The 16,374-nt window shown below is 35.4% G+C and overlaps 1 protein-coding gene across 2 annotated transcripts in view; it reads right to left on the bottom strand.

Annotated features, from left to right (window-relative positions):
- The window catches only part of ADK (adenosine kinase), a 528,114-nt gene that overhangs the window by 73,372 nt on the left and 438,368 nt on the right, over positions 1–16,374 (bottom strand). For both annotated transcript variants that reach the window (XM_014860631.3, XM_014860632.3), the window contains exon 9: positions 10,114–10,228. In XM_014860631.3, the coding sequence (XP_014716117.1) occupies positions 10,114–10,228 (115 nt within the window). The remainder of the gene's footprint in view (positions 1–10,113; positions 10,229–16,374) is intronic.

The following is a 16,374-nucleotide window of genomic DNA, read 5'->3' as shown; positions in this document are numbered from 1 at the left end:
GAAATTGAACAAAGAATCCTAAAATTCATATGGGGCAACAAAAGACCGTGAATTGCTAAAGCAATCCTGAGTAAGAAAAACAAAGCCGGAGGAATCACAATCCCCGATTTCAAAACATACTACAAAGCTACAGTGATCAAAACAGCATGGTACTGGTACAAAAACAGGTCCACAGATCAATGGAACAGAATTGAAAGCCCAGAGATAAAACCACACATCTATGGACAGCTAATCTTCGACAAAGGAGCAGAGGGCCTACATTGGAGAAAAGAAAGTCTCTTCAACAAATGGTGCTGGGAAAACTGGACAGCCACATGCAAAAAATTGAAAATTGACCATTCTTTTTCACCACACACCAAAATAAACTCAAAATGGATCAAAGACCTAAAGATTAGGTCGGAAACAATAAGTCTTCTAGAAGAGAATATAGGCAGTACACTCTTTGACATCAGTTTCAAAAGAATCTTTTTGGACACTATAACTCCTCAGTTGAGGGAAACAATAGAAAGAATAAACAAATGGGACTTCATCAGACTAAAGAGCTTCTTCAAGGCAAGGGAAAACAGGATTGAAACAAAAAAACAGCTCACTAATTGGGAAAAAATATTTACAAGCCACTTATCCGACAAAGGGTTAATCTCCACAATATACAAAGAACTCACACAGCTTAACAACAAAAAAACAAACAACCTGATCAAAAAATGGGCAGAGGACATGAACAGACATTTCTCAAAAGAAGATATAAGTATGGCCAATAGACACATGAAAAGATGTTCATCATCGCTAATCATCAGGGAAATGCAAATCAAAACTACACTAAGATATCACCTTACACCTGTTAGATTGGCAAAAACATCCAAAACCAAGAGCGACAAATGTTGGAGAGGTTGTGGAGAAAAAGGAACCCTCATACACTGTTGGTGGGAATGCAAACTGGTACAGTCACTATGGAAAACAGTATGGAGATTTCTCAAAAAGTTAAAATAGAAATACCCTATGACCCAGCCATCCCATTACTGGGTATCTATCCTAAGAACCTGAGATCAGAAATCCCAAGAGTCCCTTGCACCCCTATGTTCATAGAAGCATTATTTACAATAGCCAAGACGTGGAACCAACCTAAATGCCCAGAAACTGATGATTGGATAAAGAAGATGTGGTATATATACACAATGGAATACTACTCAGCCATAAAAAAGGAAAAAATTGGCCCATTTGCAGCAACATGGATGGACCTCGAGGGTATTATGTTAAGCGAAATAAGCTAGACAGAGAAAGACGAACTCTATATGACTCCACTCATAGGTGGAAGTTAACATATTGACAAGGAGAACTGATCGGTGGTTACCAGGGAAAAGGGGGGGTGGGGAGAGGGCACAAAGGGGGAAGTGGTGTACCCACAACATGACTAACAATAATGTACAACTGAAATCTCACAAGGTTGTAATCTACCATAATATTAAAAAAAAAAAAAAAAGATACCATGCAGAGAATGAAAAGGCAAGCCATAGAGTGGGAGAAGATATTTGCAATCTAACAAAAGACTTGTATCTGGACCAGAAAAAGAATTATAAGTCAATAAGACAATCTACTATGGGCAAAACTTCAACAGGAACTTCACACACAAAAAATATGAAAATGCTAATGAGCAGATGAAAAGGTGCCCCACCTCATTACAAGAGGAAAGTTCCAATTAAAACCACAACAAGACAGTAGTACATACTAAACAGATGGCTAAAATTTAAAAGATGGATAGTAGCAATTTCTGGTGAAGATGTGGAAAGATAGCCATTCTATATGCTTTGGTGGGACTATATACATTGGTACCATCACTTTGGAAAACTGGAACTAAAATATAGAACTCTTCTGTATCACAACTGTGGTGGTGGTTACATGATCTTATGCATTTGTCAAAACACACAGAACTTTACAAGATAAAGGGTGAATTTTACTTATTAAAAAAATTAACCCAGGGGCCAGCCTGGTGGCACAGTAGTTAAGTTCACTTGTTCTGCTTTGGTGGCCCAGGGTTCACCGGTTCGGATCCCAGCTGTGGACCGATGCACCGCTTATCAAGCCATGCTGTAGCAGGCATCCCACATATAAAGTAGAAGAAGATGGGCACGGATGTTAGCTCAGAGCCAGTCTTTCCACACAAAAAGAGGAGGATTGGCGGCAGATGTTAGCTCACGGCTAATCTTCCTCAAAAACAAAAAACCAAAAAAACAAAAAACCAAGAAAAAAACAAAGAAAGAAAAAAAAATTAACCCACATACGAAAGGAAACCAAAATGGACTACAAACTCTAACAAATGAATAATGTAACCACACTAAAGTGGATGGAATAAAATAACTAACCTAAGTTACTTTGGATAACAATATTTTGACTAGACACTGTAGGGCTAAAGACAAAAAGAACTGTAAACAAACAGTGTACTTTGGTAAGTAAATATGTTTCTCACAAGGGTATGGGTAAGCAATTCAAAACTACTTTAGGATGGAACAAATAAGTAAACATATTTTAGATAATGAGAGCCAGAACTTTCAATGACAGAGGAAGAAGCTATAAATAAGGAAAGGAGGAAGGCTAGAATGAAATCTGTGTTGTTGGACTGGAATCAAAGATGTCAGTTTGAGCTCATGGAATTAAACATATAAACAAATAGATATAGAAATAAATATAGATGGGTGTGTATGCATAGGTTATTATACATACACATATTGCCAATCTATTCGCTAAGAGGGCCTGGAAGCAATTATACTCAAGTAGCAATAAGCTTATCTAGCACCCAGATCTGGGTTTCTAAAAATCAATTGTCAATAAAAGGAACTGGAGTTACTTGAAGTGGCTAATTCCAGGAGTGAGGCAGGGAAAATACAAGGGCCTAGAGCATCTTATGTTGTCAAACAGTAAGGTAGTGCGCAAAAAAGGATGGGGACAGGGTCAGATAAAAAGTCTATAGGACTTGGTAATTCTGTTGCAAAAAGAGGCAAAACTAATTGCTAGCAGCAGAAGCCAAAATAATGGTTACCTTTGGTGGGGGCAATGATTAGGAGGGGAGCACACGGGGTAGCTTCTAAAGTGCTAGAAGTGTTCTATTTCTTGATATGGTGGTAGTGACACAGGTGTGTTCACTTAATGAAAAGTTACACCAATTTTACATGTATATTATACTTCAAAACAAACTATACAAGATGTTCCATATTTTGATGATGGTAGTTCTTACATGTTATTTAGTAAAATATGTGTGCATTTTACTATATGTAATCTATACCTCAAATAAATCTGACTTAAAGGTCCTTTGAGAAATAAACACTATAATAGGGTTAACATTTTTGCCTGGTTGAGGTTGTCTTCTATTTTGCTTTCCAGCTTTGACAGAAAGGTAGGAGTTGAAAGAAGTCTCATTTCTTGACAGGCCAGAGATCACTAAAGCATACAAACCATGCCCCAAAGATACTACTTTGTCAGGAATGTGACAGTTCCACATATGTTATTCTGAATTGTTTTTGATCTCTTGGCTAATTAAAGGGACTTTCTGTTTTGTGGTTACAAAAACCTAAAAATGGAACATGCACTAATAACTTAGTTGTTTATATTCATAGTCAAGAAATATAAATTCTTTAAAATATCTGGTAAGAACTTTTTTCTATGAATGTCATACACAGACATTCTGAAAGAATGCTACCTAATTTGTTCTATCCACATCATCACCAACCTATGCCAACAAGATCATCACTTAAAATCAGTTTGGCTGTAGCAGAGGTAACATTTTCAAAATGATTTAATAATATTTTGTAGCAGTAGGGATTGTGATGATGTGCTGACATTATTCTTCTGCTGCTGAGATTGTTTTCCCTCAGAATTTGCATTTTCTATTACATACTTTCTGTGCTTTATGCCTACAAGAATTGCAAATCATACTGACCTTTTCTTACAGAGTAATGGACAGCATTGAGTGTTTTCAAAGAACATGAAAAATTAACTAGTAAAAGGGGTGACAAGTTTCTTTAAGGACTCAGGAACATGAAGACAAGTAACTTAATAATCCCATTTACTTAGAAATTGACAAAGGGCACTAAGATGACACTATTTTAAATTATAAGCTCCTCAAAGGCAGGAGACTATTGAAAGTGATAATGTAGATTGCTTGTAAGAGTGGATGAGTCCTTCATACTTTGTGATTGATCAAGAAAGACAAGCATTCACCAAGGCCTGACTTACTGAAGTCCGAGATGCTTAGTTACTAAAAGGTTCTGTTTCCATCATTCCACAGGATTATAGGACTTGAGGTAACATTATCAAATCAACTAACCCAGTGGTTCTCAAAGTGAGAAATGGAGGATAGACAGCATTGCTGTATCACCTAAGAGAGTTTTTTTAACAAATACACAACCCTATACTCCCCTTCCCCCAGACTCCACCACTCCCATTCTCATAAATCTTCTTGAGGAAGTATATTCTAATACGTCTTACAGGGATATATCAGATTGAGGGGGAAGGCGGCTTTTATGAAGGCAGGGCTGTATTTACCAAAGCACCACTAGGTGATTCTGATATGATAGCATTAACCTTCCAGTTAAAAATGTCTCACCTAATCCATTTTTTCCCTTTGGGCAAAATTACAATTCAAATAGCCCAGAAAGAATTCTGAAAGTATTCAGAAAAATCTACAATTTATTCTTCAGGGTACCTATTTCATTGTCTCATAAGAGCCACTGTGTGAAATGTATTATTTTCAATTTATAACAAAAGGTCTATTACTTTTTCCAATTTTTAGTGATATATTTAGTACAAAAACTTGGAGAAATTTAAACTTTCTACAAAGACATATATATGTAGAAGTGTGTAATGTATGTATTTTTTTCACTACAATCCTTAACATAATAAGGTGCTAATATACAAAGACCTCATTAGTAGCTGCTGTCCAGTAGGTAATAAAATCCATAGTCTTAGTTTTCTTAAGTTTATAGACACAGAAATGGTTTCCTTGATCTGACTCTCATGCCACCTAACAGGTGCATTCAACATTTATTAAAAGGATCAAAATGGACAGAATCATCTTTTCTTTCCCTTTCCTTCATTCCCCGCCTCTTACTCTTATTACTTTCCAGCGTTCTGTTGTGTCCTCCCTCCCAACCCCTCTGAAAATCTTGGAACTCAACTAGCCTGCAAGCAATGAGACAATCAATGATTGATATGTGACAAAACTTCTAGGCTGGATGGATACTCAATCTGAAGTACAGGTGACCAAAAAAATAGGGTAAATGGAAAAGACTTTAGATTTAGAAAATCTAGGCAATTTAGAGAAGAGGAATTCAAAGAATTACACTTATAAAATAAGAGAAAGTGGTTTATAGACACCGTATCTCAAAAGGAGAAAGGTCTCTAGAATTAAATACCAAGAGAACTGATTTTGTTACATTATTCTTACATGCCACAAACTTAGTATTGATCATTTAAAAATACTCTATAGTGTGAGGTTTAAGGAACAATGGTTCCTAATTAGTGTTTTAATAAGTGTGTTAGCACTGCCTTGTGCCATTCTGCAGCGTCATTTATGGTAAATTAAGGAACACTTTCCCTTCCCATCTTCCATTAGTGTTTTAATGCTAGGAGGTAGGGAAAAAACTGATCCATATTCAAGAGGAAAGGAGGAAAAACAATAACAAATTGGCATCTCTTCTGTGAATTGCCCCACAGGCCAAGCATTTTTATGTTCTTAATCATTATTAAATGACTTAACATGACACCCAGAGCTTGACGAATGATTGCATCCTGACATGAGAACGAATTACAAATGAAATGAAAGATCAAGCTGTATTAGAGGATTGCCTCTGGGAAATGAAAATCTTTAATTCTCTTTTATTATTGACATTTATTTGGCCGCCATGAATAACAACACAGCAAAGAGATTCAGCTATGCTTGTGCACTGAATAGCTTATCCCAGGGCTCAAAACTGCATTAACATTTATCATATTTGCTTTTGTAGCTGACACTACTGAACAGATTCTCCATCCATCTTGTATTTATCATGCATTGCAGATACAGTACATCCTCTAATTTAAGTTCATTTTCATATAGGAGGAACAGCAAAGATTAGCCAATGTCTTTGCTCAAATAAATTTCTGCTGGTAAGCATTCCTAAGAATGGTTTAATAGATTTAATAAAGAACAAAATGAGTTGACAAGGAAACTCAGTCATAGGAAGGGGAGGCTAATTTAAAAGGTTTCAATTTTGGGAAAATTGTGCAAATTCACAATGAGGAAGACAATTGTACAATATGTATATCTGCAATAATATAAAGCCTTAAAATAAATGTCTCCATAAAGAGCAACCAAATAGCATTTCATGAATCTGAAGGCAGTACTACAGTTCCTATAAGATAAGAAGTCTGCATGTTTTTCAACTTTCCAAACAGTGTTCATTGCTAAGACAGGAACAGGGCATACAATACAGAAAGACAGGAATTCAGATAGTTATTATCAATGTAGGGATATCTTTTCATAACTTGTTTCTTTTCTCTCTTGTACAAATCAACAATGTGGCTTTCCTGTCACAACAGGAAAAGATTATTATATCATACCTAGTGCCTTTGCTTACATGATCTTCTTTGACTGGATTGTCATCCTTTCTTTAAATCCTTCCTACAATTCAAGGCTTACCAACGATATCAAAGTATCTTGGGAAAACCACTTAATATCTCTGAATCTTGTCTGAAAAATTATTTTTTAGTGTTCTTTGTTTTTTATACTTTTAATTATGGAAAATTTTAAACATATACACATAATGACCACCCGTCATATATCCATCACCCAGCTTCCATAATTATTAACTCATGATGAATGTCATTTCATCTATAACCCCACTTCCCTATTTACCACTCACTGAACTATTTTGAAACAAATATTTTTTGAAGTAAATCTCTGAATCACGCTTTTGACAATTCTAAAATAAGAAAATTGGAATGAATTAATTCTAGGTTCCCTTCTCCCCAAAATTTAACAATAATTTCTTCTTTGGCCCTTTTCAGGCTTATAATATTTAATTTAGCAAAAATTTACTTCATATTCACTATAACATCTTTTTTTAAGTTTTATTGATCTCCTTCTCTGAATCAATACAACCCATATTATCTGTAGCAATAATTTAGGAGTATAATTATACTTCCTTTTATTTATATTTTGATGTGTATTAATTTTATTTCCCAGTTAGATCTTTAAGGCTCATATCTTAAATTTCAGTGCTCAGCAGAGTACTGAACCAACACAAAGGTAATAATTGCTACTGTTTTAATAATTATTAATTAACTGATTGATTTTAATCTTAATGGTTCAGACAGAATTAAAAGGTTTGGGGTCAGCCCCGTGGCCGAGTGCTTAAGTTCGCGTGCTCTGCTTCAGCAGCACAGGGTTTCACGGGTTTGGATCCTGGGCCAGGACATGGTACTGCTCATCAGGCCACGCTGAGGCAGTGTTCCACATAGCACAACCAGAAGGGCCTACAAGTAGAATGTACAACTATGTACTGGGGGGCGTCAGGGAGAAAGAAAAAAAGAAGGAAAAAAAAAGATTGGCAACAGATGTTAGCTCAGGTGCCAATCTAAAAAAAAAGGTTCATATTTTGGCTTTAATAGTAGATAGCATCATCTTGACAATATTAATCATTTTAATCAATAAAATGTTTGTTTACTAGATGAAATTCCTATTCTATTTCTATGAGTGCTATAAAATAGATGGCTGAATAAAAACAGAAGTGAGGTTTTTTTTCTTGAAGTTTAAAACTGAAGAAGTAATTTATTTCTGGATTTTGTTTATTCACAATTAGATAAATTTATTTTATTAAAGTATAGGTATCTGGTAAGTAAAATGTTCTGGGTTTTTTTCCAGGAAGGACATTTCTAGACTGACAGTATCTCCAAAATGTTAAAGTAAATAAACCAAACCAAAGTGGATTTACTCAATTGAATTTTAATAAATTATCTTCTTGAAAATAAAATATTTTCTACTGAGATAGAAGGTAGGTTTATTAAAATTAAAAACTATAAAAGGAGGGCTGGCTTGGTGGCATAGTGGTTTAAATTTGTGTGCTCTGCTTCGGTGGACAGGGGTTCCCAGGTTCAAATCCCAGGCACAGAGCTTATGCACCACTTGTCAAACCACGCTGTGGTGGCATCCCACATAAAATAGAGGAAGACTGGCATTGATGTTAGCCCAGTGACAATCTTCCTCAAGCAAAAAGAGGAAGATTGGCAACAGGTGCTAGCTCAGGGCCAACCTTCCTCACAAAAAAAAACAAAACAAAACTATAAAAGTACATTTTCACAGAAATGGAACGAACAATCCTAAAATTTGTATGGAACCAATAACGCCCCCAAATAGCCAAAGCAATCTTGAGAAAGAAGAACCAAGCTGGAGGCATCACATTTCCTGATTTCAAACTATATTACAGAAATATAGTAATCAAAACAGCAGGATACTGGCATAAAAACACTACACACATATAGATAAATGGAATAAAATAGAGAGCCCAGCAATAAACCAAAGCATATATGGTCAATTAATTTATAACACAGGGAGCCGGCTCTGTGGCTCAGTGGTTAAGTTCACGAGCTCCGCTGCGGCGGCCCAGGGATTGGATCCTGGGCGCGGACATGGCACCGCTTGTCAGGCCATGTTGAGGCGGCGTCCCACATCCCACAACTAGAAGGACCTGCGACTAAGATATACAACTGTGTACAGGGGGGGTTTGGGGAGATAAAGCAGAAAAAAAAAAAAAGGTTGGCAACAGTTGTTAGCCCAGGTGCCAATCCTTAAAAAAAAAAAAATTTATAACACAGGACCCAAAAATATACAATGGGGAAAAGACAGTCTCTTCAATAAATGGCATTGGGAACACTGGACAGCGACATGCAAAGAATGAAACTGGACTGCTATCTTACAACACAAACAAAAATCATCTTAAAGTGGACGAAAGATTTGAATGTAAGACCTGAAACCATAAAGCTCTTAGAAGAAAACACAGGGGTAAGTTCCTTGACATTGATCTTGGTGACGATTTTTTGAATCTGACACCAAAAGCAAAGGCCACAAAAGCAAAAGTAAATGTGTGGTACATCAAACTAGAAAAACTTCCGTACAGCAAAGGAAACCATCAGCAAAATGAAAAGGCAACCTATGGGATGGGGAAAAAATTTTGCAAATCATATATCTGATAAGGGGTTAATATCCAAAAGACTTAACTCATATAACTCAACAGTAAAAATAACAATCCAATTAAAAAATGGGCTGAGGATCTGAATAGACATTTTTCCAAAGAAGACACACAAATGGCCAACAGGTACATGAAAAGATGCTAAACATCACTAATCATCAGGGAAATGCAAATCAAAACCACAATGAGATGTCACCTCATACCTGTTAGAACAGCTATTGTCAAAAAGACAAGTAATAAGTGTTGGTGAGGATATGGAGAAAAGGGAACTCTTGTGCACTACTAGTGGGAATGTATATTGCTGCAGCCACTACGGAAAGCAGTATGGAGGTTCCTTGAAAGATTAAAAATAGAACTACCACATGATCCAGCAATTCCATGTCTGGGTATTTATCCAAAGGAAACAAAAACACTAACTCGAAAAGATACCTGCACCACCATGTTCACTGCAGCATTATTTACAATAGCAAAGGCATGGAAACAACCTAAGAGTCCACTGACGAATAAAAAGATAAAGAAAACATGGTGAATATATATACAATGGAATATTAATCAGCCATCAAAAAGAAGGAAATCCTGCCATTTGCAACAACATGGATGGACTCTGAGGGCATTAGGCTAAGTGAAATAAGTCAGATGGAGAAAGGCAAATACTGGATGATCTCACTTATATGTGGAATCTAAAAAAAACCTCAAACTCATTGATACAGGGAACAGCTTGGTTGTTGCCAGAGGCAGGGCTGAGGGGGTATGGGGAGGGAGCAAAATGTGTCAAGGTAGTAAAAAAGAGAAAAAAATGTTACATTGTTTTGAATAAATTATAATAGAAAGAATATAGAATTTTGTTATGAATGATTAATCTCCATAAAACTGGGTTTCTCACAGTTTCTACATGTACCTGTAGCCATTATGGTGTCATCTCTCCCTTGGGTGAAAATCACGATTCGCTGCCTCTTCGAGTTCACCTTTGGCAGAGCCTGTGTCTTTCTGGCTATCTCTTTAATGTCTTCAGTCTATTAATGAAAAGGAGGAAAAAATTCTCATAACCAGTACAATAAAGCCAAACTTTATTAGATTAAGGATTAAGCTTCTCATGTTCAAAATAAGAGAGACCTGAATATCTATTAAAAGTTATTTAAAAAATTTTACCACGTACAAAAGTAAACAGAATAGTACAAACCTCCAAGGAAAACCCACCATTGGGCTGCAACAATTTTAAATTTATGATGAATCTTATTTCATCTATACCTTCATCCATCTGCCTTTCATATTATTCTGAAGCAAATCCCAGATACTATATCATGTCATTTGTAAATGTTTAGTATGTATCTCTGAAAGGTAAAGACTTAAACATAACCACATAACTGTTATCATATTTTTAAAAATTCACAATAATTCCTTAATATCAGCAAATACCCAGTTAATTTGCAAGTTTCCAATTAAAGAGAGATTTGTAAAAAGAGGAATGTTGAATTATTTTAGAGGTCTGCAGAGCATAATTATGCTGTGGAAATAAAATGGTTGCTATAATGCCCAATTTTTCAAAGAACTAAAATGAGAGAAAGATGCCAGCCATTTCCTACAGACTTAATTTTCTTTAAAAAAGACAAAGCTTAAAAAATTACAAATTAATCTAGAAACCCTGATGCTATTTTTCATATAGCATAGGCCGTGAAGTTTTACATCATAAATGTTGAAACTTAAGATCTAACCCATAAGCCACAGGCAGGACTTTTAGAATCATGTTTTCAACAACTTTAGATAATTTAAAAATCCATGTCTGAATTCAGTGGGCCTCTAAAATTGTCCATGGTTTCAGCTTTGTTGGTAGTTTACTGTATCACTGTGCAAAGTTTCAAACAGTTATGGAGAGAGAAATATATCTGAGTGGCATAAAAGATGTTAATTAGGACATACAGGGGGCCGGCCCAGTGGTGTAGTGGTGAAGTTTGTGTGCTACACTTTGGCAGCCCAGGGTTCACAGGTTCAGATCCTGAGCATGGACCTAGCACTGCTTGTCAAACTCTGCTGTGGTGGCATCTCACATAAAATACAGGAAGATTGGCACAGATGATAGCTTAGTGACAATCTTCCTCAAGCAAAAAGAGGAGGATTGGCAACAGATGTTAGTTCGGGGCCAATGTTTCTCACCAAAAAAAAAAAAGGATATACAGGACCGAAAAATTTAAGTAAGGGAGGCAGACAAATCATTCTGGTCACAAACAACATCAGAAACCATGACATTTTAAAAGGTATGACAATCTTTAGTGAAATATTTATATGTTGTTTGTTCACTAAATACTTAAATTCCAGATGCTATATGAAGTTAAGCTTCTACTACACTTAACATGATGATTCCAGAGGACTGTTCTTTCTGAAAAGACACTTCTGGTAGGACAATGCTGTTGACCTTTCAAACATGCTGACTATTTTACTTTTGACTGCTTATTGTAGAAGAGAACTAAGCCTGAACTCTGATAAGATGAGAAAAGAAATTCCCTAGGTTTTGCAGGCAAGACTATTAGAAATCACTAGTAACAGCTGAAAGGATCAAAAAAATGCCATATAATAACAATGTCTTCACTGTCTTAAATAAATGTATACATTTAATTAAAATGACTCACATATTCTCCCAATCTCCCTACCACACATATATTTTACGACAGTAGGATTTTTGCTTATGATTGAGTACAGTTCATATTTAATAAAGATAAGAGGCAAACTCCAGAAACAGATTCACTTTATCATCTTGGGAGCAGAATCTTATGCATGTGCTGGATGTTTTTAAAATAGAGGTCTTTCTTCAAGGTGGTATAAAGAATATATTAAGAATGACATTCCACTGTTGTCTTCAACCAACCCTGTGAGAAGATATTTTTTTATGTGAGTTTTGGTAACCTAATCAAAGAAATCTTACTTATGTCTCAAATTAAATCTTATAAAAACGGTAACTGAAAAAGGGTGAAATAAACTTTCCAAATATAAAACATAAATTTTTACAGAAAAGTTAAGCTTTATTCTATTTGTATCATATCTACAGCTCATATAAAACCTCTTTGTCCCTGTGGGATCACCGTCAGTGAGCACTAAATCTAAATTTCTCACTATGCCTTGTGCAGCCACTGCTTTGCTCTCAATAGCTGATCTCCATCTAGTATAAAAACTCGTGTGAAAACCTCAATTTTGTCTTCCCAATGCTACAGATTTCTAGCTCTGTATTCCTCCCACCCACATGGTAGATTCTTCTCCCGTATACTTGGGTTAACATATCTTAACAGAATGGTGAAATTACAGGGAACTTTAGAGTATGATATACCTGGATTTACTATTTGTGTGATGTTGAGCAGGTAAATAAACCTCTCTGAGGATCCATTTCCTCATCTACAAAACTAAGAAAATGATATTTATGTTAAAAGATGTAGGGAGTATCAAGGTATCTCCCTCTAAGATACTTATTTGCTATAAAAGGAAAAATAGTAATGTTACAGTGGAGAAAGTTGACAGACATCACTTTACCCCAGTGATCAAATTTAGTGATGCTAAAATTAGTGGACAAAACAGGATATTTGCATAGTCCTAAAATATTACCCCCAAGATATTTATTAACTATAGTGGGAAAATAGTAACTTTACAGAGGATAAACTGGCAAACACCACCTTAACCCAGTGACCGAGGGCAACATTATCAAGAATAAGATATTGGGAAATCATATACATCCCTGATATGATGCAATGAGAAGGGCACATCCTTTCTCTGGTATTTCCATCAAAAATGCATAACCTCAACTTAATTATGAGAAAATATTAGACAAACTCAAACTGAGGGACATTCTACAAAATGACTAACAAGTACTCCTCAAAGTATCAACCACCAACAACAAGGAAAGAATGAGAAACTGTAACAGATAGGAAGAAACTAAGGAGATATAACAAATAAATGCAAAGTGTGATCCTGGATTAGATTCTGGAACAGAAAAAGGAAATTAGAGGAAAAACTGGGGAAATCAGAATAAAATATGTAGTTCAGTTATTGGTATTGTACTAATGGCAATTTCCTGGTTTTAATGATTATACCTTGGTTAATTAAGATGTTAACATTAGGGAAAACTGACTGAAGGGTATCTGGGAACTCTCTGCACTAGTTTTGCAAATTTCCTAAGCCTAAAATTATTTCAAAATAACAAGTTATAAATAGTTGTGAGGATGAAAAAGGATAACGTAAGTGCAAGAATTTAATGTAACATTTAGAACATGCTAAGTATTTAATAAATATTAATTTCTTTCCTCTAATGAGTGTAATACTCTCCAAATCAGTCATATGCTGAGGGTGCCCCAAAATCTCTAGAAAGGGCCTCAAGAGTTTTGAGTGTAGAGAATTCAATTATGGCATCTAATAATGGAGGTGAAAGAGGAAAAGAGGGAGGAGAAGTAGAAGAAAGCTCATACAATTTAGCTGTGAGCCTGCATATAGCTCTGAAGTATATGTATATACTCATGTATATAGCTCATTAAATCTTAACTTTTCTAGGCAGTAGGTGTTATTACTACATTCCCTTTTTATAGATGAAGAAACTGAGTCACAGAAAAGTTAAGTGACTTCCTAAGGTCATTAATACACTAAGTGGAGCCAAGACTGGCACCCACAAAGTCTAACTCCAAGGATTACACTCTTAACCACTGCTCCATGCTATCCACAAATTGCACTGATTCTACAAATTCTGGCAATGTGCTTTCTGTCGTTGTTATCACACAACTAAAGCATGTTCATCTCAAATCATTTTTCTGCCACATTCACAAGTCATTGACAATCTTGTATTCAAGCTTGCTATTTTTTCTTAATTATTCTGGCTTGTATTTTACCCTAGTGAATTTCAATATTTGAATTTCAAGATATTTCTCATTTTCCAAGGTCATCTGGAAATCTAATCTTCTCCTCCAACATGTTAGAATGTGAGAAAGAAGTGTAGTTTATATAGTAAAGAATGCCAGACTTAGAGAGCTGAGCTCTGGTTCTGGCTCCATTATATATTAGCTATGTGACCTTGAACAAATCATGTAGCTTTTTTTAAAACCTCTTGAACTAATATGGTAATACATGCCCTACCTGCCCTCGAAGGTTTGTGTGAATATTAAATGTATTAATGATATGTTAGAAAAGGTTTTATAAACTGTGAAGCATTTTATAAAGGTAAAAGTATGCTTTTATTGTCATTGGTGATAAAATACCTTAAATTTAGCATTGTCTTCCAAATTAAAGAATATAGTCTCTTCATTCCGTTTTTAACAACCTGGTGATATAAATGTTAAACAATACTGTCACAATCTTCCTACACCTGTAGAATGCCAATTGTGGTGTTCCCACACATTGCCTCACTTAACCATAGCATATTTTGTTTTCCAACTAGAAACTTCTGTAATAATTAAGGTGTTCATATGATGTGTCAGTCTCCAGTCTTAACTCATACTACACTCCTCTTCACTCACTCCACTTCACTCATTCAATGTGACTCCAGTCACACTGGCCTTCCGCCAGTTCCTGAAGTACACAGTAATTATGCTCTTTCTTGTTTTTTTTTTTTTTTTGCTCCTTATTTGAGGGCCTTTATACTCTTGCTCCTTCTGTTTGAAATTTGTTTCCCTGTTTGTTTTGCTTTTTTTCTGCCATGGCTAGATATTCATATTTTTCAAGTTGTACTTCCTCAGAGAGTCATTCCCTGACTATTGTATCTAAAATAGCAACTCCTCCTGTGTTCTCTTTCACAGTACACTCTCTGGTCATTTCCGTCTTGTCTTCAGGGTCTATCAAAGTGTTAGGCACATAGTCAGTGTTCAGTAAAGATTTGTTGAATAAATGATAAAATGAAGAGAATTAGAAGAATATTGTATTTTTTTTCCCTTAATCTAACTTTTCTGAAACTGTCTTCTTTTGGTACTCAGTCACCTAGCAAAGCAGCATTGCACTCTCTTAGCCAGCAAGACCTAACTTAATGTTTATTTCCAGAAACTCTGGGTAATCATACTGCATTCTTTATATTTGTGAGGAACACAGGAACTTTACAACAATCTTGGAGAATTCTTTGGGAATCAATACCTCCTGAACACTCTCTGTGGACTTTCTATCCAGTGCTGATCAATGGAACTTTCTGTGATGATGTGTATGTTTTATATCTGCACTGTCCAAAATGGTAGGTACATTGGCTATAGTGCACTTGAAATGTGCCTAGTGACGCTGAGGAAATGAATTTTAAATTTTACTTAAATAGCCACATGTGGCTAGTGGGTGCTGTATTGGATAGCACAATTCAATGCTTTACTCTCTCAGTGGTTTAAGATGATAGAGTTGTCATTGGTCAGAGAAAGAATACAAGTCTGGGATCCTCTAGGTAGAGTCATGGGCTGTGGGGAAAGTTGGAAAAGGGAAAAGGATTACTTTATTTCCTCTATAGTCAGAAGTTTTATATCTTAGAGATCTAAAGTAAGAAAATTAAAATTTGTTGCTTAGAGTAAAACTGAATAAATTACCCAATAAGGAAGGTATGAATCCTCTTTATCATTAGGCACATACTCTATTGCACAGAGAATGAAAATACAAATAATATTCATTTTTAGGTTTTGGAGGTATTTTCTTCACTTTATTTAAATCAACTTTCAATACAGCTTTTAAAAGCCTTCTTAATGAAACACGCTTTTAAGACTCTTATTTTTATTCAGGTTCTAAAAATACAAAACTTTTATCGGCTCAGCTCAAGATAAGACAGATTTAAAAACACATTGCAGTCTGAACTGATTTTCCAGAATAATAAAAGGCCTCATGAAACTTTTTACCCCAAGAATTGTCATTTTAAATTCTTAGCAGGTCTGTCATTTAAATCAGGCACTATGCAATTTTCCATCACCTATATATATAAAAAAATCCTCTCTATTCTGCTTTGTGCTCTGCCCAGCTCCAGTTTTTATCTCATTCTCCAGTGCCCTCCTAAGCTGCCTCTTCTTACTCAAAATTGCCCAATTCATTTTAAAGATTAAAGATTTTTTTTAAAAGAAAGATTATCTAAAATTTTGCAGAGAAGCTAACCAGAATATCATAAACAATGCCACTAAGGATATTTCCTGATGAATAAACACTGGTTATTTTTAGAGGCATTTGGATTGTCTGTTAG

The sequence above is a fragment of the Equus asinus genome, chromosome 2 (genome assembly GCF_041296235.1).
Source record: "Equus asinus isolate D_3611 breed Donkey chromosome 2, EquAss-T2T_v2, whole genome shotgun sequence".
Taxonomy (NCBI): Eukaryota; Metazoa; Chordata; class Mammalia; order Perissodactyla; family Equidae; genus Equus; species Equus asinus.
The sequence above is the reverse complement of the archived record's forward strand: the minus strand, read 5'-3'. Positions and strand labels throughout refer to the sequence as shown.